This window comes from Alternaria incomplexa (genome assembly GCF_024043165.1).
Source record: "Alternaria incomplexa strain BMP 0042 chromosome Unknown scaffold_14, whole genome shotgun sequence".
Taxonomy (NCBI): Eukaryota; Fungi; Ascomycota; class Dothideomycetes; order Pleosporales; family Pleosporaceae; genus Alternaria; species Alternaria incomplexa.
This window is the reverse complement of record NW_026249863.1, coordinates 523433-550360: the sequence shown is the minus strand read 5'-3', so window position 1 is coordinate 550360 and position 26928 is coordinate 523433. Positions and strand designations below refer to the sequence as shown.

At 53.6% G+C, this 26928-nt stretch overlaps 10 protein-coding genes across 10 annotated transcripts; 7 read left to right on the top strand and 3 right to left on the bottom strand.

Annotated features, from left to right (window-relative positions):
• Nucleotides 1-2268: 2268 nt before the first annotated feature.
• J4E90_008907 (uncharacterized protein) lies at nt 2269-4212 on the bottom strand (the record flags this gene model as incomplete). Its single annotated transcript, XM_051438429.1, has 6 exons — nt 2269-2328; nt 2390-2596; nt 2656-3346; nt 3405-3686; nt 3746-3934; nt 3983-4212. The coding sequence occupies 6 exons, from the start codon at nt 4210-4212 to the stop codon at nt 2269-2271; spliced, it is 1659 nt and encodes a 552-aa protein (XP_051287739.1).
• Nucleotides 4213-5728: 1516 nt separating this feature from the next.
• On the top strand, nt 5729-6496 carry J4E90_008906 (uncharacterized protein; the record flags this gene model as incomplete). Its single annotated transcript, XM_051438428.1, has 1 exon — nt 5729-6496. One exon carries the CDS (start codon nt 5729-5731, stop codon nt 6494-6496), a length of 768 nt encoding a protein of 255 aa, XP_051287738.1.
• A 2619-nt stretch (nt 6497-9115) lies between these two features.
• On the bottom strand, nt 9116-11234 carry J4E90_008905 (uncharacterized protein; the record flags this gene model as incomplete). Its single annotated transcript, XM_051438427.1, has 4 exons — nt 9116-9690; nt 9742-10801; nt 10852-10907; nt 10961-11234. The coding sequence occupies 4 exons, from the start codon at nt 11232-11234 to the stop codon at nt 9116-9118; spliced, it is 1965 nt and encodes a 654-aa protein (XP_051287737.1).
• A 768-nt stretch (nt 11235-12002) lies between these two features.
• J4E90_008904 (uncharacterized protein) lies at nt 12003-14134 on the bottom strand (the record flags this gene model as incomplete). The annotated part of the gene is made up of 2 exons (XM_051438426.1): nt 12003-13718; nt 13769-14134. The coding sequence occupies 2 exons, from the start codon at nt 14132-14134 to the stop codon at nt 12003-12005; spliced, it is 2082 nt and encodes a 693-aa protein (XP_051287736.1).
• Nucleotides 14135-16254: 2120 nt separating this feature from the next.
• J4E90_008903 (uncharacterized protein) lies at nt 16255-17329 on the top strand (the record flags this gene model as incomplete). The annotated part of the gene is made up of 2 exons (XM_051438425.1): nt 16255-16482; nt 16583-17329. The coding sequence occupies 2 exons, from the start codon at nt 16255-16257 to the stop codon at nt 17327-17329; spliced, it is 975 nt and encodes a 324-aa protein (XP_051287735.1).
• A 1326-nt stretch (nt 17330-18655) lies between these two features.
• J4E90_008902 (uncharacterized protein) lies at nt 18656-19672 on the top strand (the record flags this gene model as incomplete). Its single annotated transcript, XM_051438424.1, has 1 exon — nt 18656-19672. The coding sequence occupies one exon, from the start codon at nt 18656-18658 to the stop codon at nt 19670-19672; it is 1017 nt and encodes a 338-aa protein (XP_051287734.1).
• A 556-nt stretch (nt 19673-20228) lies between these two features.
• Nucleotides 20229-21164, top strand: J4E90_008901 (uncharacterized protein; the record flags this gene model as incomplete). The annotated part of the gene is made up of 1 exon (XM_051438423.1): nt 20229-21164. The coding sequence occupies one exon, from the start codon at nt 20229-20231 to the stop codon at nt 21162-21164; it is 936 nt and encodes a 311-aa protein (XP_051287733.1).
• Nucleotides 21165-21580: 416 nt separating this feature from the next.
• On the top strand, nt 21581-22697 carry J4E90_008900 (uncharacterized protein; the record flags this gene model as incomplete). Its single annotated transcript, XM_051438422.1, has 2 exons — nt 21581-21800; nt 21853-22697. 2 exons carry the CDS (start codon nt 21581-21583, stop codon nt 22695-22697), a joined length of 1065 nt encoding a protein of 354 aa, XP_051287732.1.
• Nucleotides 22698-23546: 849 nt separating this feature from the next.
• On the top strand, nt 23547-25674 carry J4E90_008899 (uncharacterized protein; the record flags this gene model as incomplete). The annotated part of the gene is made up of 2 exons (XM_051438421.1): nt 23547-23714; nt 23818-25674. The coding sequence occupies 2 exons, from the start codon at nt 23547-23549 to the stop codon at nt 25672-25674; spliced, it is 2025 nt and encodes a 674-aa protein (XP_051287731.1).
• A 265-nt stretch (nt 25675-25939) lies between these two features.
• J4E90_008898 (uncharacterized protein) lies at nt 25940-26368 on the top strand (the record flags this gene model as incomplete). The annotated part of the gene is made up of 2 exons (XM_051438420.1): nt 25940-26285; nt 26334-26368. The coding sequence occupies 2 exons, from the start codon at nt 25940-25942 to the stop codon at nt 26366-26368; spliced, it is 381 nt and encodes a 126-aa protein (XP_051287730.1).
• Nucleotides 26369-26928: the final 560 nt, after the last annotated feature.

The following is a 26928-nucleotide window of genomic DNA, read 5'->3' as shown; positions in this document are numbered from 1 at the left end:
CATGAACCTTGAGGGAGGTAAGTGGCAGCCCAACCCGGATGCCGAGAGGGACTACAAGGGCCGCTGGCCGTATTTGAACAAGATGCTTGCACGCGTCAAGATCCTCGGTCTTGCTCTCAGGGTAGAATAGCCAGCGGACGGGCAATGGCAGCCCGTGAGTGGCTGAGGGGGTATAGAATTTAGAAGTGCGCCAATCCGCCTCGTCGTTAGTGTGCACTAAGTTCAAAGTTATCAGACGTGCACAGATCAAGTTTGATCTGCGACTACGGTTCCACGTTAAGGTGGCGCGTGGGGTGGTGCAGCCGTTGGAAAATCCTTGACTGTGGCAGACACTAAGCTTCGGTGGCCAGGGTGACCCTTCCTGCAGGTCGCGAGACAGGTCGACGATATACCAAATATTAGTTACTGCTAACGTTTACACACTGCTGGAATAAGGCGGTCGCTGCATCGTGGCGCCTGTTTCATCCTGGGCGTGCCTTTCTCGGCAGTACTGCACCGGAGTTTCCACCGATTTGTGTCCTTTATGCTTACTTTCCCGCTTCCCCGGCCCCAGTCCATATCGCGAGAGCATCCGGAGGTCGAGTGTTGCGCAATCACCATATGCCGTCCCGCGTACGGTGAGCGCGGCTGCGCGACATGATCCCACCTGCACCGTTGGTGGCTGTCGGCGGGTCCCTGGTCGCTGGCCTCACTTTCTGACGTCGCGAGCATAAACGCGCAAAATGCGTTGCTCGCAGGATGGAATGGGAATGGGTTTGTGTTTGAGTTCTGGGGCGTGATGTGGTGTTGTGAGCGTTTGATGAACCCAGTGCTGTTGTCGGGTTGGGTCTCGCCCGCATGACGCCATTGGGTCCGGACGTCCGCCTCAAGTTCACAACTGTTTACTCATGCTACCCTACATTTGAGCCTGCTATATGGCAGCGGCACGGTCCACACCTTTGTACGGCACAGCCATGGGGCTTCACTATGGACCGTAGCCTTCTCGCATTGGTGGACCGTGCCCGAGCGCTGTGCCGTAGCTGCGTAGAAGAAGAGGAGCAACTGCGATCCGCGCGGAGATCCTCAGCAACGTGTGCATATACATATACGTATACCAGGAACCTGGTAACGTCCATTTGCAGAACGGCATTCTTACGCGGTGTTCGTGCGATAACGGGTCAGACTGCTGCATGACATAGGTAAAGACAATGCGCATCGGCTCGAACAAGGCGGCCAACTACAACCCTGTTCGGTTGGGGTACGTTTGGTCAAAGAACTGGGCTACCAAGAATGCGGCTACCGAAAACGGGATATGGCGACCTCGTGGAAAAGTTGGGATTTTGCCGCTTCGCCTGCGCAAGACCAATGCAGAACGTCGTCTCATACGGCGACAAAAGTGTGAAAGCCCGCAGAACGTACCAGGATCGCGACCCCTGGAGTGCATGTCTTGCCTATGCTCAACACTATTCGTTGCTGATCGGATAAGTCTGTCCATTCACATTCGCTCGACACCTCAGACGCGAGCTTATGACGAGCCGGATCACCCACGAAGCGAACTTCGTAACGATAGACCATGACTGCATGCAAACGCGTCATACGATTTATATCGGAAAGTGGAGAATCGATAGGATGTCTCTCGTACCATGAGCATGTGGCACAGCTCTATATTCCATACATCTGGGCAAGTGTACGTTGGCCTCTGCAGCCTGACTATCGACGCCACTATTGATAGGGGGAACCTGTGGCCCGAGGCGCCTCTCCCGCGGAAGCCGGGCAGAACCTAGGCCGCATAAGACGCCATTTACACCCACAGCCTTTGTCAGAGTATTATAACTTGTCGACGCTTTATTGGGTCCTCCTCGAAATCTCCACCTGGTAGGCACGCAATCCGTCGTTCATTGGCAAGAACCACGGACATTCAGGCTGAACGTGAGACATGGATATCAACATCAATGCCACCAGAACGGTGAACTGACTGGGCAGAGACTATATGTGGATCCGATACTGCCCCGCGTTGCCAAACCGGCGGTAAGGCCAAAAGCAGTGGTGTGGCTATAGCACTGAGTCTTATATGTATTGGAGACTGTCAGCCCACCTAAGGTATAAACCCTGTGTAAGGGACGGATAGCGGACGGCACTGGAAGACGCAGCGGCCCGAGTGTATACAATTCACCGGGATGCGTAAGCGCAGGTGTCTTCGTTAGAAATAGTTCATTATTGTCCATGCGACGATGCAGAGAAAAGCATCACACCAGTTGTGGATATCTAAGGCTCCATTGCACGTGTTGATCATGAGAACTCTCCATTGGCCTCCCCGGCATCTAGCCAGCCGCGGCACATCTCGACTGCCTAGTAAGAAATTCAAGTCAGCAACTGTCACTCTTGGCTCTGGTTCGTGGAATCTGCTTACCCTTCCCCACTTCTTGAACATCTTCTCGCCCACCTCCTTATCGACATTCGGCTTGAAGACCATGCGGTCTTTCTGGTTAATCTCCTTCAATTCGTCGAACTCCTTCCATACGTCGACCGCAAATCCAGCTGCGATGGCTGCGCCCAGGGCTGTGGTTTCGCGCATGGCGGGACGGTCGACGGGAATGCCGATGATATTTGCTTGCGTCTATCGAAAACAGTTAGTGGAGGCCGCGTATACGGGCATATGTAGGGAAGATCACGTACCTGCATGCAAAGGTTTGAGTTACTCATGCCGCCATCGACTGCGAGCATGTTGAGCTTGTGGCCACTGTCAAGCTCCATGGCGTCCAGAATGGCCCTGGTCTGGAAGCAAGTCGCTTCCAAAGTCGCGCGAGCGATGTGCCCCCGCTCAGTGAACTGGGTGATACCGAATATAGTGCCCTTGGCATCGTCAATCCAGTAAGGAGCGAACAGACCACTGAAGGCTGTCACAAAGACACATCCACCGTTGTCTTCCACAGACGCTGCCAGGTCACTGATCTTGTGCGAGTGCGTGATGAAGCCCATGTTGTTCATGAGGAACTTGACACCACTGCCTGCGACCGCGATACTGCCCTCAAGCGCATACATGGGTTTCCGCTTTCCGCCAAAGTCGTATGCGACCGTTGCCAGAAGTCCGTGCGACGAAATGACCGGCTTTTCGCCCACGTTGTACAGCAGGAAGCAACCAGTACCGTACGTGTTCTTGGCAGAGCCGGGCGTAAACCCCTGTTGACCGACCAAAGCTGACGATTGGTCACCTAAGCACCCTGCGATGCGAACGCCTTCCAGTATACCGGTGCGCAGGAATCCGAAAGCGTCTGGCGAAGAAGACGGCACGATCTTTGGCAACTTAACCTTGTTTTTGTCGATACCAAAGAAATCCAAGAGCTTGTCATCGTACTGAACGGTGTGCCTGGGGTTGCATGAGCGGGCTTTTTCGCTTAAGCAGAAGCGTGCAAAGGATGACCTACAGGTTCATGAACATGGTTCTAGATGCATTGGTAGTATCCGTCACGTGAATTCCGGCCTCTTTTCCACCATTCAGGTTGTATAATATCCAAGAGTCGATAGTACCGAAAGATAGTCGGTTCTCGTCGTATGCTTTGCGAACGTCGTCGTTGTGGTCTAGCAGCCACCTGAGCTTGACCGATGACGGGTAGGTCGACAGGGGAAGTCCACACATCTGGAGTAGCTCGTCGGCGCCTTCGCGATCTTTCAGTTCACGGACCAATCCCTTGGTTCTGGTATCTGGCCTAGAATCGCCTGAAGTCAGTCGCCGTGTGCTCGTCTTTGGGGTGTATTCTGTACGTACCATGCGATCGCATTGCATAGTGGCAGCCCACTATTGGTATCCCAAACGACTGTTGTTTCACGCTGGTTGGTGATGCCGACTGCCTTGATGTCTTCGATTTCGTGTCCGTTGTCGAGGAAGATGTTCGTAGCCCTATCGATGCATTGCTCCACGGTGTTGATTATTTCCCATGGGTCGTGTTCATGCCATCTACGCTAATTAACCCATGCAAAGTCACGAGACATGCGCAGTACTGACCCTGACTGAGGATATTTTTGGGTGAACTCAATCTGATGTTGAGCTACAGGCTCACCGAGACCGTCAAAGATGATGAAGCGGGTACTCGTGGTTCCTTGGTCTATGGACCCAATGAAGAACTGCCTCAATCTCCCCTCGTCCAGATGCGCCTGCGATTCGTCTCCAGCTTCTTCTCCCTTGGGGACTGGCTGTGGCTCAGTGTTGTGGGCGGAAATATCTTGTGTCGCCATGCTGAAAGTTGCACTGGATGGTTTCAAATGTGTATGCGACCCGTTGTACTTATACGGAAGATGTCTTCCGTCCGCGGTCGGGGTTGTGGAATAGGTGCGACGGGTGCAGCTGTTGGTCGCGACGTGTTGCTTCCCAAAATTCGGCACCAAGAACGGTACTGGGTATTGCGAAGGTACGGAAAAATTTCTAATCAAGCCAATCAGGTCTAAAAACCGACTCGCTTCTCTGCGGTGTCCGCGCTGAAGGATGTCTGGATTGCGCTGGGTTGCGTGTGAGTGTGCGGTGCCGCAGCAAAGCGCAATTGCCGATGACGTTGTTCCGAAGGTGCGGTGCGAAAGAGGTCTCGCGACAAAGAACACCGAATTTTGGGAGTATAAGCTTATGAGTTGAAATTGAGGTGGTAGAGAGAGAATCGCCAGGAGAGCATGGTAGGAGAACGAAGGTTTCGGTGTTTAATCGGCAGCGGAACCCGGGCGCGTGCCTTTCCTATGCGGTGTCTGCGGTATGACGCTCGAAGAGGGGTGGTTTTGCCTTTAAAGCGGGGGAGGGGAAGCGCTCCACGACCAACAACACGACAGCAAAGTCGCCCAGCCTCGTCACATGGAGCCTCAAATCTTTCAGCCTCTTCCGAGCTCGAGAGGCAAGCCGTTGATCGGTCTCAGCATCGTCGATCAGGCCAATGCTAGCAAAACTAGACTCTTCGCCCGGCAAAGCATCCGCGCGGGTGTCAGTGTGACTTCACATATAGCGGGTCGCGAGTCCAACAGATCCACAGAAGACGACGCCGTCGTGATTTCTCCAGTGGGACTCCAGGGGGCGCCGGTGGGATACCCGCATCGAACCCACCCAGAGCCTCATCAATTTACCAGCTTCGGCGGTATCACAACACGCGCACCGTGCTCACGATCTTAACAATAAGGGTTGGCGGGTTGCTCCAAGCTCCAGGAGTTCTTCACCGACCTTCGAACACCTTGATCACCAGGCTGTCCACGACGCTCTTTGCTTCCAATGGACTAATGCGATGTCAGCAAAAGCTGTTCGCCTTCGGCAATGACTCGCTATCGTGCTGTGCCACCTGGGCTTACCACGCTTACCACCATGCGAATCGATGATTTGGATGGCTCCATGGATGGCATTCTGCGCGATGCGCGCGAAAAGTCCGATGTCAATCACAACAAACATGCCATTGACGATCTGATTGCAATATCCATGGCTCCCCGCGGATGATCTGGACTTTGGAATGGGTCACCCAGCGAAGCTTCGAGACACAGAATTTTGGAACTCGGAGGTATGGGCATCGGAGCTGACCACGCGTTATGTGTGATGTGTTGCCGAACATGGGATAGTTATCGGTATAAAGTTAGGCATCCGTGCCAAGTGGAGCTAAGTGGGTAGGACTCGTAATGGCGGACTGCCAACCCAACGTTGGGATGGACGGCACGTGATCCTCTGCATGGGGAAGGTCCGAGCGTGTCCTTTCCTCCTATCTCAAATCCACCTTCCTACCCGACGGCCATGTCCATATCATTGCTGCCCAAGGAACTGCGCCTGCAGATTTGGTCGCTTGCATACCACAACGAGCCCCCTCGCCTGGTTGCGCTGGAAACGAAGCCACACGCAGAAAGTCATGACGAAACGCATTTTTGCCCACGGTACTCACCTAGCCCTGCGCCGACTGTGGTAAACATATGTCATGAGTCGCGCGAAGAGGCTCGTTACCAAGCTATCAAAGCGGACCATATCGTGGAGCTGCCGTCGGACATTCCAGGTGCCAGTGGGGGCGAATTCTACTTCCGCATCGATACCGACATCCTATTGATACAGCTGGAAGGGAAGCGCGTGAAGCATTATGACGACTCGCCCGAAGTAGGACTACTGGCTCACTTCAGACGTGCGACGGGCTGCAATCCCGAACAGCTGCAAAAGGTTGCAGTCACCAAAGTAATACTGAACGGGTTTCGAGATGGTAGCCTGTCCAACGTCCTTCGCGAGTTCCCCAAGATCTCGCATATGGTGATGATGCTCACAGAAGACATATGGGAAAAGGATATGGAGAAAGAGCTATTTGTTCGCGCTGCTGCGAGAATAGTGCGCATGTACAAGCTCGATTTGATGAACCGAGCTAGCAGCCAAGGCAAGACATTCAAGCCGCACCCTTTCGACGTGGATTTTGCCAGGCTTCGCCACCGTCAGCTGGATATCTTAGCGAAAGATATCTGGAGAGATTGGAGTGATGGAGGAGATGAATGGGCGACGCTCGATAACTCTGAACCATTCTGGTAGTCTACGGAACATCATGATATATCCGATCACCCTTTTCCGGTAATTGAAGAAAATCCGGCGGCGTGTCTTCCGCTGCCGGCAGCTGGTGCTTCTCTGCCCAATTCCTGATCGCATCAAAGTTCCGACACGTATGGACGGTATTGAAGTCCACAAAGGCTTGCAATGGCTTGTCCGGAGGCTGATACCACACTTGGCCCAGAACGCCATTGTCAACTGTACACATGAGTTGTTGCCGCAAGATGTCGAGACAATGGGCTAGAAATGTGAGTAATATCCCCAGATGTATGCAAGGAAGCCGACTTACTAACGTGGTGCTTCAGAATGTTCGCATCGTTGGAAAATGGGCCAAGCCCTTGCTTCTGGTAGTACTCGAAATTCCAAGAAAGGGACTTTCGCAACAGGTTCTACACATTGTCAACATCCTTCTCGACATAGTGTTCTGGAAGACTTACCAAGCAATGCAGATGGTGCAAGCCTTCCACATGTGCCGGATATCCACCTCCGTATTCCTCCTTGATTTTTACTTGATCAGAGGCAAGACCAGATTTTCTGGCCTCCTCGTTTGGTACTCTCGCGGCATGGTCTAGTCATGGATGTTAAATACTGGAATCTCTGTACATCAGGAGAGCTTACAGTCGACACCCAACTCTTTCCACGCCGCATCTACTTCAGGTCCAGCATCCAGTCGATACGCGTTTGATACCAACAAGGATCCGTTGAACTGGATCTGGTTGTAGGTAACTCCGACATCCTTGATGATCGGAGCTGACTAGTATTAGCAAGACATTCCTCATAAGCAGCTCCATCGACCGTACAATACTGTGAGGTGTGCCTGATGCAAAACGCATCTGCATCGAGTCGTTCCCTTTGAGCTATCCATGCTCCTAGGCAGGCAGAGAGTATAGCTGTGCCGAGGAACGCGGTAGCTATTGCTAGCCATGACCAATGCCGCGATGTTTGTCGCAATGGTCGCAAATCGAGCGAGGCTTCTTCATGATCTGGAAGTAATCTCTTGCAGTCTTCATTCTCTCGATCATGTTCGTAACTTGATCCTTTCTCAATTTCGATGTTCGACATTGCGGCAATGAAGAAGAGATGGAGTTATGCACACGGGGACGAAGGTGAAAGCAAAGGCGAGAGGCATGCCAAATCGAAAAGACGACGATTAGCCATAGTCAAACATTGCGGATGGTGGTCAGTCGCACTCCCAGCTTCTAGCTCTTACCCCGCCTAAGCTGAATACGACACACGATGCACCCCTCCATTCACGATCGCTGGTGGCGTTTTAGGGCTGAGCTGGGACACACAATCACCACGACCTGTCTCGTATACCTTGTCGGAAATAATGGTCATCATCTGCGCTAAACTTCGTTCGAGCAGCTTGCAGCGCGCGTGCCGCATTTTCGATAGCTGGCTTTTGAACTCGATGCACCACCACAAGAATAGATGCGGGACTAGAGTTGACGAGCAGAATCAATAGCACGATGCCAGCTACCATTACGAGCGCCACATCGGGTCTTGCGTAATCTACAGTGCAAGATGCGGATCCCAAAGCGTCGAAGCTCTGTGGGGTTACAGTGGCATCTCTTCGACACCGAATGTCCACTACCAAGGTTCCAAAGCTGACATCCACACCGACCTCAAGTGTATGACGCCGAAGTCGCTCTCAGCTCTCCACAAATAACCGTTTGATTCTGCATAGACAGCTTCATTCGAACAAAACCCTGACTACTCTCCACTCTCTCCCCAGCGCCATCCCGCCCCCCTCTCACTAAGCCTCCGTACTCACGGCTCTGACCGGATCAATCTCAATAGTCAGCCCGCCGCACATACGAGATCTAGTCTGGAATCACGCCACAGAAGAGAGAAGCCAGCGCACGATGTAGCTAAGACACGCGGGGAAGGCATGCGAGTAGGTAAGAGCTAGCTTCAGGTGAGCGAGTAAAGGACCTATGTACATACATATATAAGGATGGTGCTCATTATACATATCTGTCTACAGCAGGACTCAATTCCTACTGCCTACCCATACAAGCCTCTCCTCTTACTCATTAATACCAACTTTCTCTCCCCAACCCCAAACATCAACTATGAAGTCCGTTCTCTCCATCCTCGCTCTCGTAGCATGCGCCCTCGCCGCGCCAGCTGCAGTTGCTCAGGGTAAATACAGCACGTACGGTATGCTATACCCATCATTCTATCGATCTCTCCTCCTCTCGTCCCTCTCCGTCCCTTCCTACCCTCCGTCCTACTAATACCGCAACAAGGCGACTATAAGAACGTCCCTGCGCCTGTGGGCGGATACGGCGACTACAAGAACGTCCCTGCTCCCAAACCAGCAACCTACGGCGACTACAAGAATGTTCCTGCGCCTGCGGGAGGAAACTACGGGACATACAAGGGGTATGTGAAGGAGTAGAAGAGACTTATGGGCTATGAGAGTGTGTAGTATATGGAATTTGCACTAAAGCAGGCTCTCGAGCTGTATTTCAGCCCAGCCTGGGGGCTTATGAATCATGAATCATGGACATCATACACATTTCCCCTCTTCATACCGTAGCAGTGACATCCATACCCTGAACATCTTTCCCATCACAGCTGTCTAGATACACAACATCATCACGCCTCAATCTTAACCCCAGGCCCAATCTCCTTTATCCTACCTTCCAGTCTCGGCGCAATAGCTTTCGTCCAGTTGACCTGGAACTCCGCGCCCTCTAGCTCGTCGCATAGCTTAGGGTTTCCCTTGAGACCAGCAACACGCCACCATTTCCGCATCACACGCCTTATCATCTCGGTCTGCTTATCCGTGAACTGTATCGGGACTCTAGAATCGTACATCGGGCCATCATCTTCGTCTTCATCTTGGTCTGGATCCTCTTCTCCGAGAGTGTCGTGTGTGTTGTCGTCGCGTTGATTTTTCTCACCCAGGTCCTCAACGGGATTGTTGCCACGGGACTGGGTAGGCGAGGTAGGAGAAGGGTCATGGAAGGCATGGCCATGTTTCTGCAAGTTCGTTTGGATAGACGCGAAGCGCGAATTCATGGACTTGCCCCAGCGTTTCCATTTGCCGAGAACTTTCAGGGACATGAAGTATTGGCGCAGGATGGTAGAGATGAGGACGCCGTTTTCTTCCGAGACGATTTCTTTGGCGACGCCACCTTCTTCTTCGATTAGGAGGGATGTGTAGCCATCTGGAAGGGAGTCAGTAAGCATTGTAACCGTATTGATTGAATCTGACGTACCTTTACCGCGGCCCATGTAGCCTCGTGTAGCAAGAACGTACTCGCGCGTCTCGTCTACAGGCTCTTCTCCGATTGTCACGTTTGTTACTCTCGAATGTGGTGGTTTGGAGTAGTCGGCTTCGAAGGTGATGTTGGAGACTTGTGGGAATCTTCCTTCGAGGGCTGGGTAGTTGCTGACGCCGTTCTCCAGTGCTTCTCGTATCGCCTTGCCGGTGACCTTTAGTACTACGACTGGGTCTTCGAATGGGAAGCAGTTGACCAGATCTCTGAGCTTCAGTAGGCCAGGAGGATAGATCTGGTCGCCGCGGATTGTTCCAGCGGCCATGATACAGCACTCTGCTGAGTAGTAGTAGCGCATGAGATCGCAGACGAAATTGCCGATATTCGACTCCTTTGTCCGCACTGTTGTGAAACGCGCGTCGAGTGGTGCAGCGGTGTATCCGATCGGCTTGTCTAACCGCTTCCTGATCTCTCGTGTTTGTTCTTCTACCAGCTCCATTGCCTGGGGATCTTGTGGTATGCTGCTGACAATGTCTCGCCGTATGATCTTGAAATCCCATCCTTTGCCTTCAGGCTTCCGCCATGCCTCGACATGAGACAGTTGTTTGAAGTCGGTGCCTGAACGCAGTACTTGGGTGCCGTTGATCAGGCTGTACGAGTAGTAGTGGTCGTGACCGCCGAGGATGATGTCAATCAAGCCGCCGCCGCATTGCTTTGCCAGCTTGTTGTCATTAGGCTCTCGCTGATGCGACACGCATACGATGATCTCTGCGCCCTGCTCCTTCAGGCCAGGTATAAGTTCCTTCGCAGTCTCGGACGCGCTCTTGTATATGATGTCCGGCGGCAGCGCATTGATCGTGTCAAGCCACTCTCGTTCTGCGAGCCCAATAACACCGACTTTGATGCCGTTGGATGCTGTGAGCATGACCGTCTTCTTCGCGTTTCCGAGTGGGACGCCGTCGCCGAGGGCTGGATCGTGTACGTTTGCGAGGAGCCATGGGAACTTGCATTTGGCTGTGAGGTAGCGGTACTGCTTGACACCAAAGTCAAGGTCGTGGTTCTATTTTGTCGTTAGTTAAACTCGACGTTTGTAAACATCGACGTACATACTCCTACGCAAGAGACGTCTGTGCCAATGTTGTTCAGCACAGGAACCATGTGGCTTCCTAGAATTAGCGTCAGTCTCCTTGCGTACCCTCGGGTGATTCAGCTCACTCACCCTTTGTGATACTACTCTCAATGCTTGGATTGAACGCATCTCCAGAGAAAAAGGTCAAGAGCTTTGGTTGGTCCTTGAATCTCTCGTCGTTTCTATAATAATTGACGAGAGTTTGAAATCGAGCGTATCCGCCCACGGGCTCTCTCGACCCCGCTTCTACGTGGTATACATCATTGTAGTGTAAGAAACGGAGGTCTGGCGGGGCATTTGGCGCGCCGCCTTCTGGCTCGCATATGAGCAGTTCTTCCGCTGAAGGGTGGTCTGTAGGTGCCATGATGAAGTTGGAGTCTATGTCATACGTGTTCCAACGCGGGAGATAGTCGTCGGGGGATTATGGTATCCAAGGCGTTCTTGTCGCGTGTTCGAGCGGTGAGCACGCCCCGACGCTGCTGTGCATCATCGAACGCAGCTAGCGCTTCAGGGTCCAGGCTGAGCTGCATGGCGAGGGCGCGTGGACCAATGACGATGACGTCTTTCTAAGTCGTGAGTGGATCTGCAAGGGGCAGTTTGAGGCTGACGGGTGCCGTACCGCTGCCGCATGGCATGTATGGAGGGGTCAGGAAGGACCTCTGGAATGGCGCGCATCAACAACGGTGCTACACGAAGCTCAGGCCACTCCAGATCCCTTGCAACAGGACTCACGAATGCATCTAGGTACTTTGTTATTGAACTACTTGCTCTAATAAATAGAGCAAAGGTAATGCCTCATATACAATAATGTAGCAGCAAAGGCGAGGGCTGTGCTTCTCGATGCCATGTGCTGGACGATGCAAAACGCCAGTGCCCTCCAAAGTGGATATCACCGGTCCAGATATCATGATCATAAGAGAGAAGATGCGCCATTTACCCAAGCCCTGTGGAACAACGCCGCGAAACCCACACAAGAATCCAAAGAAATGCAAACCGCGGTTGGAAGCTCCCTCTACAAAGCATTCCAACCATCCCAGAGATTTAACCTAGCCTTGCCCTTACCCTTCGGGCCTTGCCTAGACCCAGCTCCCGCTGGACCCGTCCCAGAACGCCTTGAACTCCTTCCTAATTCCTATTGCCTACTACTGCCTGGACGACCCCCCTTGGCCTTGGTCTTGGTGTGTGTCTCCTTGCACTCGTCACTGCAGAACCATTTGGTCCGGCCAGTGGGCGGTTTGTCAAGGTTGACGCAAGCAAGATGGAACCACTCACGGGGGCAGTCGTCGTTGTCGCAGGCAATCATGTTGCCATACGACACTTCGTTGCAGTAGCAGTACCGGGGCTCATCGCCGTCTTCTTCCGCTTCCGATTCGGGCTCGGCTTCTACCTCGGCTTCTTGGTATTCCTGTTCTTGTGCGACGGAGCTTGCGGCGGAGGACGGGGGGTTCGATTTCGCGTTGGGAACGGGTTTCATGGCGGGGGAGGCAGTGGCAGTAGTCGGCTGTGTGTTCTTCTTGTGGCCTCGTTTCGACCCGGTGCCTGTCGTGCTGTTGTTCTCGGATGAGGTGTTGGAGTTGGAGTTGCCATTGTTCGCGTTGCGACTGCTGCGGCTTCTCGCCATTGATATCTCTGGGAACGCGCCAATGACAGGTGTCGCAGTCTTTGAAGTGCGACCGGGCCTTGCAGAGGCTGCTGCCGGCGCAGGAGGATCAACCTCCATACTCTCTGGCTCAGGCTGTCCCAAATCTTCCAACTTCATGTTGGATGTGTCAAAGGGCGGCGGGACCTCTGCGCTCTCCTTGGGAGTTGATGCGCCCTTTACCGAGGTATTGTCCCGCACGATCCCAGCAGCCTGCTCAAGCTCTGTAATGACATTGCTACTAGCGGCTTGTTGTACGGAATGAGAAGAGGAGGGGCGCCGTGCCGCAGGAGCCTCTTGGTCTTTGAGCGACGCCACCGAGTTGGCTGTGGAGTTCTTCCGCGCACGTGCAGACAACGGTCGATCCGATGCACCGGCAATTGCTTTGTTGATGGCAAAATTGGCGGCCAGGGGGGACGATGCCATTGGGGGCGAATACGGCGGAAGCGGGTTCTTGCGTTGCGCAGGCACGGGAGCGGCACGCGGTTTGCGCTTCGCTGCGGCGCTCTCTGGACCTGGGGTACCCCGTGGGCTTGAGCCACCTCGTACGCCGTTGCTGGTAGCTTTCAGAGCATTGCTTATTGATCGCTCCATGGCCGGGGCAGCTGGTGCCGCTGCAGCGAGGGCCTTTTCGGTCTTCTTTCGCTTGCCGTGCGGACCTGCGCCATTGCTCGAGATGCCCAACCCGAGGTTCCTGGTGTCTGGCCCTGCTGTCTCTGCGGGCATGGGCTTCCTCTTCTGTGGCTTCTTGGCGGGTCGGTCGTCGAAGTCGGAATCGACCTGGTGATGACGACTGCGCTTGTTGGCCTGCATGGCTTCGCGTCTGGCCTCGCTCTTCGCCGCGATTGAGTCGACGTCATGCACATGCTGGGCTGCCGCGGCCAGATTGTTCGCCGCAGCCACCTCGCGCCGTTGTCGCTCGTGGTTTTGGCCGCCCTTTTTCTTCTCCTCCTTGTCCGCGTATGCCCAGTGGGTGAGGCTGCCGTATCGCGCTTCGTCGCTAATTTCGCCGTCGAGCTGGGAGAAGGAGTGGTGCATGCGCATAAGGCCCTTGTCTTTGGTGGCTTTGGCGCCCTGGAGGACTACCAGCTTCTCGTCGAGCGTGGGGAGCATGTTCGCGATGAGCATTCTGAGGCGAAAGAAGAGCTGGCGCTTCTGGATCGCTGCCTGCTCCTCGGGGGAGAGGCTGTCGGGGTTGGATGGGTTGAGCTGCGAATAGTGAGCCTGGGGTAATGGCGTGCGCTCAAACAAGAACGTACATTGGTATTGTTTTCGGACGCTGTAGAGGCCTGTTCTACAGCCGCCAGCTGCGCCTTGGTGGTGACGGGCTGCTGGGCGATCTCGTCAAGCAGCTCCGTGAGCATCTGCTCTGGGTCGTGGAGTTTCGCCTCGACTTCCTTGAACATGGAGAAGTGCTTGATTATCTCCTTCGGGAATGCGTCGACGGCGCCTGTAAAGTGTGTGAGGGCGGGCAGGAAGCCGGGCGCGCTGTTGGAAGCCTCGGGCGTCTGCTCCATCCCGCTGGCGGCGAGCCGGCCGGCGAAGGTGCGCGCATAGTAGTTGGTAGGTCGGACCGTGGCCCTCCCTTGTCTCGTAGACGTTCGAGTGCCTGTGGTCGGCGGCATGGTGGCTGTGAGGGCGCTCCGTGGGTTGCAGGGCGAGGAAAGTGGCCGCGGACGCGCTCAGCTCAGGATGCAGTGTGTAGAAAGAAGTTGCGTGGTAGGAATGACGTGTAGGCGCATCTCAAGCGATAAACAGTAGTTTGCTGGCGTGTCCCGCGATTTGCCTGTGGGTGCCGTGCAGCGTGACGATGCGCAGAACAGGAGCTCCTCACTACCACTTGACGCTACAAGCGCGAAAGACGCTAGGCACTGTCTGTTGACGGAATGTGCACGTGATTTGCGTTATCGGCGGTAGCTTGCCCGATAGTGACACAAGCCATCGTGCCATCAGCCTCCCACCATCACCACCCTCGAGTTTATCCGTCTCCCCTTCCCCAGCCACACGGGGTACACGGAGCTACCATGCTCCCGCTACTGACCAGATAAGACACCCACAACAAACTTTCTTTCATCGTTACTTTACTCTACGCGCCGGCCGTGTTGGTACTTGCCGCAGTCGTCCGCGTGACATGGTCCGCTATCCTCTACGTGGAAATCCCTTTCGTGACCGTCCGTCCCATATCGGTTCAGATCGCATCGGCATCGCTGAGGTATGCAACGGGACATACGCAGTCGTGTTACTTTGGATAATTTTTTCGAAGTTCGAAGTCCCGGAGATAAATGTCGAATAGTAACACAAAGACTCAGCCTCATGCACGCTTTTGGCCCCGATCCGCGGTTCGCCCCGTATTTCTCCAAAGGCACAAGTCCAAAGAGTGCAAAAGAACTAGTACTATTTCCACTATATTTAGGAGTATCCACCAATTGAGTAACTTCCCATAGCCGCCGTCGGAATGCGACCTATAGCAGCTTGGAATCCTTCGCGGCGTAGTCAGTTGGGTTCGGTCCGGAGATCGTAGTGGAGGAGCATTGCCGGCCTTAAGCCTCAGACGTATACGGTATTTCGCCAGGCACATCAGAGTTGCGTATTCTGGATTGGCTGGATCGCATAAGTGTTTGATCACTAGTTCTCGACACAAGCGCTGCGCGGTTACGACCTCGGAACCTTGGAAGGCACTAAACTTATCAAAACCTAGACAACAGGGAACTAGAACGGGAACGGGAACCAACTCATGCCACGCCGTAGATGCTCGTTTACATCTACCCTTCGGCAAGTAAGTCTCTTCACAAGGGTCGGGCTGGCGAACTGTTGGCACGAGCCCTGATTGTCGACTCTGAGCTCTTAGACGTACACCATCGCTGTTGGGTCGGTTAACAGTCACTTGGGGGCCGTCATAGATGCGTGGAGGATTCGTTTGACTCAATCGTGTTCGAACTTCCATGTCACGTCTTGAGACTCCATTTCTAGGCTTCAATCACCGTATGCGTGACTCCATTCCTCTCACTCCCTCACTTCATTCAACCCTACTCGAAGGTTTGTCTGGTTCGTATTCTGTCAATGTGGGTACTGTAACAACATTCCGCGGGCCTACTCTGAGTTTAAATCATCCTTCAGTAGCGGCACAGCTTCAACATTGCCTAGTTGCCACTCGGGTTGGCGATTGCGGCGATTGTTTCATCTTCCCGACCATTCCATGATTAATATCTTCAAGTGTTGGACTCACAAGGGTCGCGATCTCGAGGCGTCATACGCGGCTCGAAGAAAAGGCTGGCCAGGGCTTGAACAAACGATTGTCTTGGCAGGGACGTGTATCGCGAGTCTCACGGGCTCACCATTGGCCCAAGTTACCAGGCAGATGGCAGTTCAGCGGGGCTCAAGCGGTCGAGCGGCCTCGGGCCGCAGTGCGTTGCATTGTACGACGGCACATGTGAATCACGGACAATAGTCAGGGACGTGGTTGAGTCCGTCCTGAGGTGACGGCGGGTTGCTCAGGCGGTCTGTTCAAACAGTAAAAATTGGTCACTTGAGAGTCACCTTCACTTCCCATCGGCCTGCCGCGATTGCACCGCCGCCTCCCACCCTTTCTCCCACTTATAACCCGCCTCCGCTCACCTCCCTCGAGACTTCCTTAACAACAAACTGAACTCTCGTCAACAGCAGTGCAGCCGACCGTCCTTCAACAGTCGTCCCTCTACTAGTAATATATCTACCCACGGACTCAGTCAACACGTCCACCGACTACATGATCAAGACCCCCGACACCGCCGCTGGCGCTACCTTTACGCCTGAGATCACTCAAGCCGAGAACATTCGCAACAAGATGTCTGTCGACAACCTCGTCGAGAGCCCGAGTGATTCTCCTGACATCACCTCGGCGCTCATAATTGCACCACCTTCCACTCCCAAGTCGACCAAGGAAGAGCCTTCATCGCCCACTGTCAAGACTCCTGACACCGTCATGACCGACCTCGTAAGTGCAAAGCCCCCCATCCGCACGCATCTCGCGCGATGTGCGGAGTCACCACTCCACCATTGAATTCACAGACTGACCGAGTATCAACTGAGTAAAGGCCGAGCCCGACGTCTCTGGTGATGAGTCTCTCGACGACGACGGCGAAGATGTACCCGACTCACAGCGCGAGTTCCTCTGCATGAACGACGAGCACACTCGCTGCATGACTGGCCAGTACACCAAGGACCTGTCGCGCAAGGTCATCTCCGACCACTTTGGCCGCAACAAGGCGTGTACCCGCGACATCACCGACTGGCCTCTGTTCTGCCGCAAGCACTACCAGCGCGCGACCTACAACAAGACCAAGTGGCAGATCCGCAAAGTGCAGCTCATCCTCCGCCAGTTCGAGGTAATCGAGAAGCAGTTCCCAGGCACCACCTACGACATCGCTTTCAAGAAGTCCGAAGAAGCGCGTCTAAACCACTACTCCCGTCAAGTCGCCGCCGGAGCCAAGAATGATCAAGCTGAGAAGAGTGTGCACCCCAAGATCGGCAAGCACTTCGAGGCGCCCATCGACGTCCTCCGCGAGCTAGACCAGTGGCTCGGCTTCAACAAGACGTACGCAGAAGTCAAGAAGATCGTCGATGTCATCCTCCAGATGCTCGAGGAGAAGGAGACCGAACAAGTTCCGTCCATCGAGTTCCTCCCCAAGCTCCCTGGCAAGACTCCGTCGCCCAAGAAGACCCCAGCCAAAGCCCGCACACCCAAGTCGCCCAAGTCACCCAAGTCACCCGCCAAGTCACCCAAGACATCTACCCGCGTCTCCAACAAGGGTTCCGTCAAGAAGACTTCAGCAAAGGCCTAGTTCTACCATAGCGTCGCTGCGCCCAGCATCGCGACCACCGTCGCATCATGTCACTCCTTCATCCCATTGCCATTTGCTTTCACGGTCTCTCAGCGGTTGAGCTACCGACACTCTAATATTCCTTTGAGTGTCCTGGCAAAATGCACGCACTACTACCATCTTCACTATGTTCACAGCATCTGCAATTTTCACTCTTTTGATTCACATGTCTGGCACCATCACGACTGTCTTCGCACACGCTATATGCTGTCGCCCCTCATGTATCAGCGTTTTCCAACGCAGGACACAAGACTGTTCGTATGGGCGATGGCCGAACATGTACTTACTCACTCACGGCATGAGTGTTCTTTTTACTTCTATACCCTCATCTTACGATGGCGACTTGTCTTGTCTTGTCTCTTGCATTATAGGTAGATTTTGGCGGCGTTTAGGCATAGGGTGTTTTTTCTGGGGGCTGGAGTCAGCGTGTGGGCATGGGTTCGGCCTCACTGGGTCTGTGGTATCATAGTTTAGGTTTGGGGAGTTGGGTATATACTACGGTAATCAAATTCAAAGCTCTCGTTAGAAACATGCATCCCCGCATTCCTCATCGTGACATTGACGTTACCGTTACCGTTGACATCGACATTACCATCGACGTTGGCACTCCATGCACTGTCGTCACTCACGTTACACACATCATCTGCAAACTCCCGTTCCTGCATATGCACACTGCACATGCACCATGCATCCCCGGACGGCTATAGCCTCGTCTGCATGTGTGTCACCGATACTGTCTACCGCCTGCTCCGCTGTGGACGCACGCTCTTTGTTGTGTACCTGCATTTTGAGTCAGACTTCGGGGTCGGTCCTTTTTCGTTGTGACTGTGCCGCAGCGCGCTGCCTCGCTTGACTGGTTGGTGAGGCTGGCCCCCTCGTGCAGGCGCTTCTCCCCCACATGTAACGCATCCTGCGAGTCGGGCCGAGGGTGTGGCGCGGGTTTGTGTCTCACTGCGGTGTTTGGTTGCGTGTTGGTATGGGGAGAATTGGGGTAGATGTGTTGTGGTGATCATTGCTGTATTTGCTATGCGAATGTGTTCTTTGATTGACATCTCCGATGGTATCTGAGGCCAGCTGCGACTTCTCACCGCGTCTTCTTCAGGACGTGGGGTGAGGGAAGCAGTTTGAGGATGCAACTCACCCCATCATCCCCAGGTGGTAACAGAGGTCGCGTATAAGAAACACGCTTCATCATGTTGGCCTGCTTGTACCTTGCACCTGCATCTACCTTATCTCGTGCAAACCTCTACTACTGCTCCATTATCCCTCTGCGTCGTGCTCCCCAAGATGAGCGACAAGAAAATCGAGCTATGCGGAGTCTGGGACGGCGACTTCTCTTGGGATGGCTACTTCCTGCGAATGCACATGAAGACAGTGACCCAGCAATACGACATGTACAACCCCCGCACTTGGCCCTTGGTAAGCCAGGTTATGGCAACGGAGAACAACAGTGATTACAGGAAGAGCAAGGTCCCTCCCGAGTATCTGGTATACGAACAGACTCTTATCAAGGACCTGGACGCGCTTCGACCTCTCCAAGCCCAGCGGACGTGCAATCGTAGGAAGAATCGAGAAATGAAAAACCTCTTTCGCTACTACCCGCTGAACTATGATCGTAACGGCGAGTTGAGAGCGCATCCGCATATACCATCTGACGAACTGGAGGAGTGGATGAGTCAAATCAAGAAGAAAAACCCGATTGCGAAGAAACAGGAGGACATCAAGGATGTGATAGTCGGCAACCATGCAAATGACGAGGCCACTGAGGATGCTTCGCCCGAAGCAGCAGCGATTCATGAGATCATGAAGATGTTGGACGACACAGATACAGTGCCCAACAGCAGAGTGACTGAACTGGAGGAAGAACTCGACAAGACCAAGAAAGAGAGCTTAGAGGCAGACATTAGAGCGGAGAGCGCGGAAAAGAAAATTACTGCAATGACAGCCAAGTACCAAACGGCCGTTCAAAGATTCTCCGTCCAGGTTGGAGAGGCGCTTTGTGAATACAAGGAACAATCGCACAAGCTCCTTTGCCAAGAGCGCATCAACCTCAGTACCCTGAAAGACATATTGGTGAAGAAGGAAGATGAGATCGCCAGCCTGCAATCGGACCTCAAGAAGAGTGGAGAGGACATTGCGACAGCGAAGCAGGAGACCAAGGTGGCAAAGCAGCCAATCTTCAAGATTTTGGAAGAAATGAAGAAGAAGAAACAGGGTACAGGTTTGCAGAAGAGGAGAGCGGAGGAGGAGGGGGCAGAAGCAGCACGAAAGAAGCCGAAGATCGAGAGTTGGGAAATGCAGTAGCGACATGAGGGATGTGCGCGCGCGTCCGGCTTTTAGTTCCCGCGTGTGCTGGCTTGTTCGGCAAGAGAATTTGGGGAATGCGACAGTCGGTCTAGAACCACCGGGTCACCAAAGACGTGGCTACGTCATATGGATTTAGCTCAGATACGAAGTGTCTCGGATCTTTCATCGCTGCCTCTACTTAGTCCACGGGACTTGTTGGTAGAGGGCATCGGTCAGCCTGATGTCTCTGTCTCCTGGCTTTATCTTCAGTAGATTCTCCTGACTCGTGTCCAATACAAGAAATGTTTCAAGGTTCCATGGCAACCAGTGGTGAAGATGGCTCATGGTGAAGGTGAACGAGGAGCGCTCGCCCTCTCACCGCGAATCTTCCAGACTAACCGAAAGGGCAGGAGTTTGATCACGACAGCCGGCCTCTATAGCTAGCAAAGCTTTTCCTGCCCCTTCCGATCGACAGCAGCAGCATCACACCCCTCGTTTCGCGTTAGAAATTCTCAAGGTAGGTCGAGTATGGGCGTCAACGCAGCACAAGTGACTGACACGATCGCGACACAAGATGGCACCTCTTCCGCGCTACGAGGGCACCTTCAGCTTCGTCTCGTCAAGATTGTATGCGAGCATCAAGCGCGCCATCCCTACCTACGACAAGGAAGATCCAAAGACCTGGCCATATGTCACCCTGTCAACGATCGAGAAGCTTCGCCCGTACCAAGGATACCCGGATCTTCCTACAGGCGTAGCCTACCAACGAGAAGCAATGAAGCGATACGAGAGCATGTACACACCACAAGAGCGAGCAATTGCCGCCTCCGTGAACGGTCCCTTGCATCAGCGATACCCGTACAACTACGATCGATTCGACGAGCCGAAGGAGAAAGTCGGTATGTCCGGGGCGGAGTACCGGAGCTACATGGCGAATACTACTCCAATGCCTTCTACACCACGAGTACGCGAGCGTGAAGAATGGGAGCAAGACATCCCTGACAGCGCAATCGATTGCGACACTCCTCCAGGCGGACGTATGGAGAGCGCATCCCCAACCCCAGCCACCCGCACCCAACCCCCCTCCCGCTGCACCAACAAAACCTGCACCGACACCCGCCGCGAAGCCGCCAGACTCCGCGGCACCCTCTTCGACAAAGACTCCCAGCTCCTAAGCTGCCAATCCGATCTCAAAGAATACGAGACAACCGAGAAGTTGCGGCGACGAGCTTTGGAAGACGCGGAGTACGAGGTCGAGAAGGAGAAGCAGCGTGCTGATGCTGCAGAGAGGGAATGTATGCTGCGTATGAAGGGTAATATTAGGTTACAGCAGCGCGTGAGGGAGTTGGAGGGAAAGGTGAAGCAGGCGCAGGATTTGGATGGGTATTGTGTTGAGTTGGAGGGGGAGATTGAGAGGTTGAATGGGGTGCGGGATGGGGAGGAGGATGAGGAGTCTGATGATGGTGACGATGGTAGGTCGCGCAAGAGGATGCGGTCTGAGAGTTTGTAGGAGGTCGCATGTTTGGATGTCACGGTCGCGTTCTTGCGATGCACGACTGCCGCGGAGACGCCGCACACGCGAGGTTTCGGCAGCGCTAGCCTATTACGTTGCGAACGCCTTCCCCGCTCGATGCGTCATTATCGTCAAGTGTCAAGTGTCAAGTGTAGTTATAAACTCCGCTCTGCGTCACTCGATTAGGCAAGACATTTGCTCTGGCATTGCTCTGGACCGATGTACTCGTTCTGAATTTGTCAGACCACGCCCTACAGCTATATTCGCATTAGTACACGACAGGAGAAGAGAGCCGTGTGACTAGTACAGTGCAGAAGAAGAACTCGTTGGGGAGGAACACTTGCAGTTTACCTAACTTCCTGAGGTTCTACGCAAGCCGCATAATCTTGACTGCTCTTAACACAGCCAGCGACATGGCGCTCCCAGCTACTACGCAGGTCGCGATCCTACTATCGATCTTCATTTTACCCATTCTCACATACATCTACTTCACCAAGAACCAGCAAGTAAGGAGCAATGCTGGGCCTTTACCAGCAGCGACAGAGATCACAGGGCTCTTCATACACCCCATCAAGTCATGCCACGGCATCAGCGTAAAGTCGGCGAAGCTCTTGCCAACCGGCCTTGACCTCGGTGCGCCTCTGTCGTCAGCTATTCGAGAACTGTAATATGCTGACAGAGCCAGATCGTCAATGGATGTGGGTGAGCTACCCAAACTACGAGTTCCTGACGATCCGCCAAAACTCCAAAATGACACTGATCCGGCCAACCTACGACGAAAAAACTGATACCCTCACCGTTACTGCACCAGCGCCAAACTCGGTCGATGAGAAGTTGGAGTTTTCAATCCCGGCTCATCCATCTAAGGAATGGCTCGACGAGAATACCGAAGAGCACTCGGCAAAGATATGGAGTACTACAACGGGAACCCGCGTGTACTCTACGAAGATGACCGCACCCTTCAACAGCTTCTTCGATAAGGAAGTACGGCTCGTATACAAGCCCCCTGTCTCCGAAGACCCCAGACCTCTAGTATCGAACGGTGCACCAGGCGTCCTAGGAAGAGATGCATCGACCTGTTTCCCCGACCTGATGCCCGTACTAGTTGGCAACCAATCCAGCATCGACGAACTCAACACGCGTCTCAAAGCCGCAGAAGGCCTCACAATTGACGTCCGCCGCTTCCGACCCAACATCCTCGTCAAAGGTGATGCTAACGCGCCCTGGGATGAAGATCGCTGGAAGACGATCAAGATAACGCCTGATGCTGGTGACAAGCCAATCGTCCTGGATATCACGCAGCGATGCGCGCGCTGTCAGGTGCCTAATGTACATCCTGATTCGGCGGAGAAGCACAAGACGCAGCCTTGGGATGCGTTGATGAAATATAGGAGGATCGACGAGGGAATCACATACAAGCCCTGCTATGGTATGCTCGCTGTGCCGAAGTCGGTGGGGGATCTTAGGGTTGGCATGAAGTTCGAGATCACTGAGGTTACGGATAAGCATCGGTATATCGCTGGGTTTTAGGGGGTGGAGCTTGACGGTTTGTGTCGAGGAACCCTTACTGGCTGCTGCGTATATCGATGAGTCTGACCGACTCCCATTACAGCGGAAGCCATTGCGACACAGTTGTCGTACGACTCTCCACAAAGGTTGTACGGATGATCGGATCAGCACACAATTTCTCTGTTGTCAGCCTCGAAAATCTAAAGAAGCTAGCAGTAAGCTGCCCGATTTAGCCTTTGGAAGATCCTAGGTGCATCGATTTGCAGCTCCTGAAATCTCTTCAGATGATTGTTGGAGATGTTGCCCAAGCTACAGCAATCATAAGCGGATCCCCACGTAGTTCACATGCGAACAGCCATGTGCAGCGGCAATTATGACGAAGGTACCTGATGATCCATCGGATCTGCAAAGCAAAGACTGCCGAAGCGGCTCCGCCTCTAGCCCGCGTTGAGATTAGCGACGCGACGCGACAGACAGGGGTACGCCTATCATCGTGTCCATGGCTGACTTTCTCTTGAACTCAACTTCCCTCTAAGAAATGTAAGGGCTACACACAAGCCGTTTCCAACATGTTTCGCACAGTTGTGGATATACCTGTTGCGCGCGCGTGCAGAATGGCAGCGGCATTGTTTCGAAACAGAGAACTGCAACTCAGTGGAGATTACGCGCGTTCTTGATCGGACCGTGACGTGTGACGACGACTATCCGTGTTGAGACCCTGGCGTTTGGGACGCAGGGACACCAGACGGAAGGCACACAGAGGGGATACAGAAGGCGCGTCCCACCTGGCCGTCGACCAAGTATGACCACTTCCGCTTCCAGCGAGGGAGTCACAGGTCGTCGAATCGCTCTTTCCTTTCCACACCCACCATGGCAGGCGATGCAATGCTGGCATTGCCAATGTCTCCGACACAATCGCCCAAAGAGTTTGGAAGTGCCGCCGTACAATGGGCGTGCACACGAAGAGGGAGGATGATGGTCTTGACGATTGCACTTCTCACAGTCCTACTTGGACTGACGGGTATGAGGAATCATGAGGTACGTTCAACCTTTACAGACACCAGAGAAGACGACGTCGAGATATGCGACATACCCCGCCAGACTTGAACGTCATCAGCGAGGTCCAAGCTAACTCCAACAGGCCATATCTTCACGATACCACAACTTCTCCTCGTACTACTCATGGCGACCGTATCTCCAGCCCCTGCCCGACATCGTACACTCGCCGTTCAAGACCCCCTCGAACACGACGCTGCAGATCGAGAATGGCGAACTCGACCACGTCCCGCCGAAACTCAAGAAGACGACGCCCAACTTCCACCTCCTCATGCCTGCCGAGCGCGACACCGATGGCTTCTGCAAGACGACTCTGTCTGCTATGCTTCTCCACTACCCTCCACCGACTGCGGTACAGCTACACAAGCCATATGAGTCGGACATCAAGTGGGACAGGGACACACTGAACAGCACGCTGCATTACCTGAGCAATGAGAAGCTGGTCAAGGACCATGACTTGGTTCTCATCGTGGACGGACAACAGTCGATGTTCCAGCTGCCAAGCGATGTGATTGTCACGCAGTATAAGAGGCTGTTGGCAGACGCCAACATGCGGCTGCTGAAGAAGTATGGCGTTAACAAGGAAGGCTACCAGAAGTTCAACCAGACAATCGTGTTCGGCGCAGAGAAGATCTGCGAGAATGATGACATGGCCTGCAAGTACGTGCCTCAATCGATACTATCGGACAGCACATACGGAACCGAGAACGGTCGACGCATATCAGATACCCCTGCAAAGTTCATTCACTCCAAGATGGTCATGGGTCCAGCCAGCGACTTGAAGATGCTTTACCAGTTTGCTCTGGAGAAATATATGGAGGGGAGAAGTCAGTCCCAGACGGTCCAGTCGGTATTCGCGACTCTCTTCGCCGAGCAGCAGTTGGGCAGAGATGCGGAGGAAGTGGCATCGAAGCATACGGGTACCAAAGTCAAAGAATACCTCACGGGCAGAGCGAGCACGTCAGAAGCCAAGCGAAGACTGGAGCGTGCCAGCGCTGAGTTCTCGAACACTACACGTCATGAATTTTCTGTCGGTTTGGACTATACCCACGCGCTCTTCCAACCTCTGGACTACTGCGTCGAAGACGAACTTGCGCCTCTTCTACACGACAACTCGACCGACTTATCGCAATACAGTCGCTCCGACTCAGACGCCCGTTATCTCTCCCTCCCCACCGCCCTCAACGAGACCAAGACCCCATTCTGGCGCCCCGACTTCGTCGAGCACAACCCGTCTCCCAACGAAAAGCCAGCATACATTGACAACCTAGAGTTTACGCTCGAACTCGATGGCTTGCCCAGCCGGAAACTACCCTGGGATAGCATTCCATTGATCCAGAACACATACTCCGGTTCGGTTCCCGCCATTATCTTGGGCAGCTCTTCGCACTCGAGCGGCGAGCGTCCACCAGCTGCTAACATAACCTGGGATAACCTGTGGTACTCAGACCACAAACGTGCCATGCTGAGAAACTACTTCCGTGCGCCCCAGTCTTCAGACGGGTACCACAACCACCTCGTCGGCGGCGATCGCTACTGGGACAACCGCGGCGGACGAGGCGGCATATGGACTGAGGCCGAGCAGACCTGGTTACCCTGGGGCGAAGTCGATGGCGTCTGTGGCACCCTGCCTCAACTCAAAGAAATCTTCAACGATGGCAAGGGTGTGTGGCTTCATGAGCTCGAGCAGGACAACGAGCAAGGCCGCCTCAACGAACAAGAGGACCATCGGCAAAAGCAGGAAGAGGCGCGGCTCAAGGATATTGAAGAGTTGGTCAAGTTGGAGCAGGAGGCCAAAGAGAAGAACGAGCAGAAGGAGAAGGAGAGTATTGACTTTGAGAAGCTGAAGGAGCTTCAGGATTTGGAGGCTGGAGAGGAAAAGAAGGTTGAGAGGAGGAGGAAGAGGTGGAATGTTGTGGAGGAGTGTGTAAGATATTGTTAGTGGGTCGGGTTTCTTTTATCTGTTATATATCCCGGGCTTTCGCCGTCTTTTCTTTTCTTGTTTGTTTGATAGTCCATGCCTTTTCAGGTGCAATCTCATGATGTTTCTCGATTTTGGTAGTGTTGTTAAGTCGCTTTCATCGTGTCACTTGCGGTCTTGGTCAGAAGCGCCGGGTGTCATCTGGGCAAGCCATATATGCCTGGCTGACCTGCTCCTTACTGATATAAACGACAGACCCTGTCTCAGTTGCTTTAATAAATCAACTATGGCTAGCGAACCCTACGTGGAGATCTTCATCGACACACTCAGTTTCCTGTCGCTTGAGGACGCATCTTCGAATCTTCATGTCGAACTTGTTCGAAGAGACGAGGGAACTGCCACTGATGCCGAAGCACTGGAATCAGCCATGCGCGCAACTGTCAAGCGATACTGGGAGAATGGCGTAACCCTGGATTTGGACTCTTGTCGTTTGAAAGTGAACGCCTACGTCCCACAGACGAAGGCCGGTGCTGTGGATCCAACGGCCAAGTTCAAGGAAGACGTAGCTGGACTTCAAGACTGTAAAATCGTGTCCGTAGATGGACGCGCAGGTCTAGTTCGAGCTCGCGACGGTAAGCCAATACCACTGACAACGGAGTACTTGATATGACTAACAATAGCTTTACGCAGAGAGATTGGCTACATCAGTCGATGACAAGGAGTGCAGATTCATCCTTGTAGCTAGCATGACCACACCAGGACTACTGTTCCTCAAAACGGACCACCAGAAAAAGACCATACGATATCTACCCGGCTACGTCCCACTCAACGCTTCCAATCAGCGTATCGACACACCCATCATATCGGCACCGACAGCACCCTGTTTCGACGAGCTTAAAGCTCATGTAGACGGGAACGGGGGCCAGCGATGCTGCAACAACTTCCATCTGGGCTCCCACGGATGTGATGATGTGGAATGTCCGTTCGATCATAGCGATATCAGCGAAAACATGATGAGCGTCTTGCGTTTCATATGTCAGATAAAGCCTTGTCTAGATGGCGCTGCTTGTCGGAGAATTCACTGCTATTTTGGACATGCCTGTCGTTTTGGACATGCTTGTCATCGGGATGACTGCGGAGGCAAGCATCCAAAATGCAAGTTTCGAGACGGGGAACATGGGGTTGACCAGACGATTCATCATTGGGAGATGGGGAGGCTACATTATGATATATGCGTTTAGTATGCTTGAGTGAAAGGACAGACAGGGCGAGAAT